We start from the raw sequence: 5978 nt of genomic DNA on the forward strand, positions 1-5978 counted from the left end.
ATTAAAAAATCAGCAGCTTCTTTGATTGACTTAAATGTGTGGTAGAGCACCAGGTTGGGTTGGTCAATTAGACACTACTTATTCCACTCATAACAGCTGCACCATCATATGTTTGTGTTACACATTGAAGATTGTCTAACTTGTTGTATTGATTTCGTGATTGCATCTGCATTAAAATCATTTAATTTACTGAATCCCAGAAAATGCTCTTTCACTAAACTAGTTTATGGAACAACATACCGTACACAGAAGGCTAACTGCTCCTTATGTTTGTCTCTTGCTTCATTTGCCATTATAGCATATCAGAGACGTCGCTAAGTGCTCAGAAGATTCGGGGCTCAAGCTCATAGGCATGGGAATTTTCGGCGTTTCAGTATGATGTTGATAATTGGTTTTCTATTCTAATATTTCAAGACATCAACTGGAGATTCCGGGCACTGTCAACTAGAATCGGAGTATGGGTCCATTGTGCCAGTGCCTAGCAATGCTTCTGTCACATACATTCCTCGTGTTTTCAATTCACTGAATATGCTGCATGTCATTTGTTCTGCTGAATAGCTTCATTCCAGCCAATGAGAACTATAGCTAGCTGGTACTTTGTAATTTTAAAGAAATGGGTTAAATTTTGTCAGTAAATTCAAGCACTCAATAAAATTTCCCATGTTTTAGCTTTCTTCAGTTTCATTGTGACCTCTAAATGGTATTCCTTGTTTCCCAAGAAATTGTGTGACACCAACAATGAGCTTTAAATACTTTCATCTTTCTCTTATCTCATTTTCATTTGCTGCTTGTAACTTTTCATTATATCGCCATGCATTTTCCCGTCTCTGAAGGCCGCCCAAGTGGACATATTTGCCTTATGAACTGCTGCCCAATCATGCTCTCTAAAGCAATCTAACCCTCTCTTAACAATTCATGCGCATTGTCGGTTTAAGTGGTGCTGTGTTGTTAACATCAACCTGGATTGGAGTGCTGAATTTTTGTTTGTGCGAAGGTCGTTTTTTCACCATGGATTTGATGTGTTGACGTGAGACGTACCATTTAATTCTCTATTTTATGAACAATTGATGCGGAATTTCTCGCGACTTTTTCCTAGCTAAACCATTTTCTGAATTTGATATTTGCTTTGCATATTTGAATTATTCGATACGAATTTGTGAGCTCATTTTAAGTGTGAAATTTTAACTTAGTTTATTTAGTGTTTTCAGGGTATTTTGATGCGTCTTATTATTGGTTGATAATTGTTGGTTGACTTCCGTGTCGTAGCCAGGACGCACACATTGAAGGCGCAATGGCAAACTCAAAGAGCGCGAGTACAATGTAATCATTTTCAGCTTTCGTTATAGATTTTTGTTATCATTTATTGATCTTCCTTATTAATTCATAAACGAATTCACTCATGAAAAATCTTTGATATCTGATAACAAGAGCTTAAGTTAGGTATGAACTGGTAGGTTAATCAAAACAGAAAGCACGAGTCGGTCTCAGGGAAAGTTGATTGGATCCTCGTAATTAATTAAAGCAATGTAAATCAAGTCCAAATTTTATTATTAAAACAACTGTAATCGTCTATTCTGAATAGAATTGAAGTCTCTCAATATCTTATGCTTCCCATCAGCACTCTGACATATATCATCAAGGATACACTTCTCAAACCCGACGAGGATCAAGTTCACCAGTCTTTCATGAGACATCGACTGACGGAGGTCCGTAAGCACATTTGTCAGAGCAGAAAAAACTCTTTCACGTGTCGTAGTTGAGGATCCAATTGTTAATGCTGCCTCATACAGTTCTATAATGGCTGGAAAGCACTTCCATTTCAAATGGAAGAGCTGTTGCAAAACAGACACCAGGTTATGTTTGTCGTTTTTTCTCCAGTGATCACTGATGTATTTTTTGGCAACACCAATTTGAGCCAAAACAAAGCTGTCCATTTCAAGGCTGATCAAGTCTGCGAGAAATCCCATTCGGACTTTGTCAAAGAAATGTTTTGATTCGGGATCTAGTGACTCCATGGCACGAATAAGATGCGAATTTTTCTTCGAGAAACGTTCATCAAGCTCAACCAGGACTCTGTCAATTAGACAGAACCACGATCGTTTAAGGTTATTATTTTCTGACAAATTGGTGTTATCTCTGTGCAGATGGTCAACAATGTTGTCTTTGAAACCAGAGTTTTCACGAAGTCTTCTCTTTTCCGCAGGCTGATGGTCTTGTACTGTTACACTGTTATCATCACCCATAGTATTTTGCAGAATCAGCTTAACTTCATCCAGCAAAGTGGTAAATATTTCATCAGTTCTCAACAAAGCAATGGATGCTCGCGAAGTTGATATTAGCATCAAGGTTTGCATCATATTTATTCTGACTGATTGTAGATGAATGTTGACAGGTGCTAGTATACTCAATGCTTTGTTGACAGCTACAGCATGGATTAGAAAGGGTTTATTTTTTATCAGCTTCAACAATTCGATTGCCTCCACCACTAATTCAGGTAAGAATGTGTTATTCTCATTTGTGGCAATGTCCGACAGAATCGTCAAGATAGCTTTATGTGATCCAGTGATGACTTTTACAGCAGCTAGGTGACCAGTCCACCGCTGTTCCAACAGTTGTTTCAGTGCTTGCCCAGTGTAGTGAACAGACACAGTTGGCTTACGTATGAAGTTGTACAGGATGTTGCAAGTGCCCAAAAAGACTTCCATGTCAAGTGCCAAAAAAGGCGTCCATGTCAACGTCTGCAACAATCGCATGCACAACTACAAGATGTAGCTGGTGGTTTAGGCAGTGCACGTAGGGGACAGATCGGCCCAGTCTTTCCTGGAGAATTTTTTAAACACCCCCAGATCGTCCCGACATCACACTAGCTCCATCATAGTATTGGCTAAAAACGTTTTCCAAACTGAAGCTATGCTCTTGAAGTATTGCTATGTTGAGTCAGTCAAGGAGTGTGCGTTAAAACTGGAAACTTGAATAACTGCAAGTAGATGTTCAACAATATTTCCATCTTGTAAGTACCTCACACATAAGCACAGATTTTCATGGTTGCACTTATCACGAGTTTCATCCACCTTTATTGTGTACTTCTTATCACCAACTTCATATTGTATGAGTGCATACAGTTCCCTTCTTGCGCAATAATTGATTTCCAACACGAATAATTTAGTGTATTCAACTATGCTCTTGTTTTGTGTAAAAAGCAACACGTTGTCTAAAATTCAGTTATAATTCTTATTTTATTAATAAATGAATGATTAACGTTGCATTGATCAACAACAATTTATTTGAAATCTGACGAATCTTAATAATCCACGTTAGCGGTATGCAGCCATCGATGCGATAAAAAACACAAAAGCCGAAAGCATAAGTACAAATATATTTTATTTTATAAATATTGATTTACAGCAACTATTACTTTGGTTACCTAATATTTTTATACATGAGTACATTGGAATTATTCAAGTTCGAAAAAAGTAAAAAGAGGCATTATTTTCTTTTCTTTAAGGCAGATTTTTAGAGGGCGCATTGCGCCCTTTCGCGCCCCCGTGGCTACGACACTGGTTGGCTGGTTATTAAAATGATTAGTGTATAGTGTTGATAAAATTAATTGATTGGTGAATTAGAGTATGGTGTTTACTGTTTAGTAAATTAGAACATAGTATTGTTTAATAAATTAGGATGTAGCTTTGATCAGTAAAAACCCGAATTTGAATGTTTAATTTTGTTCATTTCAATGCCTTGTTAATTGAGTGTTTAATTCTCCTTCTTCAAACAGAAAATATATCAGGCAATTTATTCCAATTAATTTGCATCATAGTAGCATCCGCGAGAGAATGCAGAGCAGCTCAATCAGAGCCATCTGTCACGTGCAGAGGAAGACTCCAGTAAGGAAACAGTGGCAGAGGCATCAAGTGTTGGACAAATGGATTTCAGTGCAGCTTTTGAAGCTTCTGATATAGGAGATATCAATAATGATTCAGTGCAGCTGAGGTTAGTGTTGTGTCCTTATAAATGATTAGGGTAAAACAAAACAAAAACAACAGCAACGGTCCTTTCAATACCACACTAATGGCTTCTATACTGCACCAGTTTTCAGTCATTCCTACTCGCGAGAACACAAAATAAAGCACATAGATATATGCAGTTAATTGCCAAATTTTTCGCTTGACAAGAAGACCTAATGGACAGCTGAGATTCTTTTTTATGTAAGATCATAGAAGTTTCATCATGTTTCCAGGTTGTTCTACTAAATTATCTTTTACTGCATCCGCAGAAACGCAATTTGATGACGTAAAAGCCTAACTTGACCAATGATAATTCTCCTTTTTGCGCAAGAAAAGTGAGGCTCCGCCTTCGCCGCGCCTTGTACTAAAAACCGCCAACTTTAGCACTTTCCGCTGAGTTCTAGAAATCGCGGAATTTTTCGGCGTTTCAGTATGATATGGATCATGATTTTTTTATTCTGATTTTTCAAGACATCAACTGTAGATTTGGGGCACGGGCCTCTTGTGCCAGTGCCTAGCGACGTCCCAGCCTCTAAACAATACATTTTTTGTGCTATTTTGACTACATAACCAGTCATGTATCATACGACTGCTTCCTTCCATTTGGTGCATCTTCGTAACTATGGTCATCCTGTATAGGCCTAAGAATTTCAAAATCATACCTGCATATAACATACAAGTCTAATACGTACCCTGAACTACTAGAAAGTGTCATGTGATCTTTTGTGCCATGTAGAGTTGATGTTTCGTCCTAGGCAATGCAGTTTCCTGCTGTTTGTATTTCATGGCGCATGAGCAGTCTTTTATATACAGCTGCGAACTTTTCAGCAGTAGGGATGCTATTACAACTGGAAGTTGATTTAACAGCAGATAAAAGTTCCAAGTGATCATACTTAATTTTGATATCAAAAGATACTTCAAGAAGGGTGAATATGATGACAGTTTCAGATAATAGCTTCAGAGATTTGATTGCAATTAAATACCCAATAAATGGTAATCGACTCATTTTTTTGGAAAACGTAACTTAATGATAAAGCAAAACATGAACGTGATAATAGGAAGATTTATTAAATGTTTCGGAATCTTCAAAATTCCATCATCAGTAATCTAGAGGTTTTTGTTTGTTTGTTTTGAATTTCGCGCAAAGCTACACGAGGGCTATCTGCGCTAGCCGTCCCTAATTTAGCAGTGTAAGACTAGAGTGAAGGCAGCTAGTCATCACCGCCAACTCTTAGGCTACTCTTTTACCAATAAATAGTGGGATTGACCGTCACATTATAACGCTCCCACGGTTGAAAGGGCGAGCATGTTTGGTGAGACGGGGATTCGAACCCACAAATTGCAAGTTCTGTATCAATCGTGTTTGGCTGTTGAGAGAACATTCAAGTTGAAGATGTCCTGTTTCTGTGTTGTGCTGATAGATAGTGGAGTTGGAAGGGTTTGTAACCTTTCTTCCAGTTTTTATAGATATGACCGTGTGTTCACATGCTGTAAGACCTCTTATAATAGTGGAACCAAACGTCACCTTAAAGTACAAGCAATATAACTTTTCTTCCCAGTGATGTATTCATGTTTATAGTTGTTTCTCTAAACAGCAACTGGAAGGTGTTTTTTGTCTATTTCTTCATTATTGGCATGACAGAACAAGAATGAACAAACTTGATGAACATATGCCTACAGAAACTATCAGAGAATGATATTAGAACAGTGGCACTCGTTTACAATGTTTCAAGTTGACACTTTTCCATACTGAAAGAACTGGGTGCCAATATGTCATCAGAAACCTTACAGTCATGATTTTCCACTCTGGCAATAAAAAATTAAAAATTTATGTCATACTTGATATGTGCCACATGCTAAAGGCTCATTCGAAACACTTTTGCATATGAACAAATTGTAAAAAGCGGAGATGGTGAATGTATTAAATGGTAACTCATTACTGATTTGCACAAATTGCAAGAACAAGAAGACTTA

General features: G+C 37.5%; 1 protein-coding gene across 1 annotated transcript; it reads right to left on the reverse strand.

Moving 5' to 3' along the window:
- Positions 1–1550: 1550 nt before the first annotated feature.
- On the reverse strand, positions 1551–2705 carry LOC106456965. The gene has a single exon (XM_013916343.1). It carries the CDS (start codon positions 2703–2705, stop codon positions 1551–1553), a length of 1155 nt encoding a protein of 384 aa, XP_013771797.1.
- Between the last annotated feature and the right edge of the window lie 3273 nt (positions 2706–5978).

Source organism: Limulus polyphemus, unplaced genomic scaffold (assembly GCF_000517525.1).
Source record: "Limulus polyphemus unplaced genomic scaffold, Limulus_polyphemus-2.1.2 Scaffold276, whole genome shotgun sequence".
In the NCBI taxonomy this organism is placed as follows: domain Eukaryota; kingdom Metazoa; phylum Arthropoda; class Merostomata; order Xiphosura; family Limulidae; genus Limulus; species Limulus polyphemus.

Excerpts from the sequence above, each read along its gene's own strand:
- LOC106456965 (XM_013916343.1), bottom strand. The coding sequence starts at position 2,705 with ATGGAAGTCTTTTTGGGCACTTGCAACATCCTGTACAACTTCATACGT.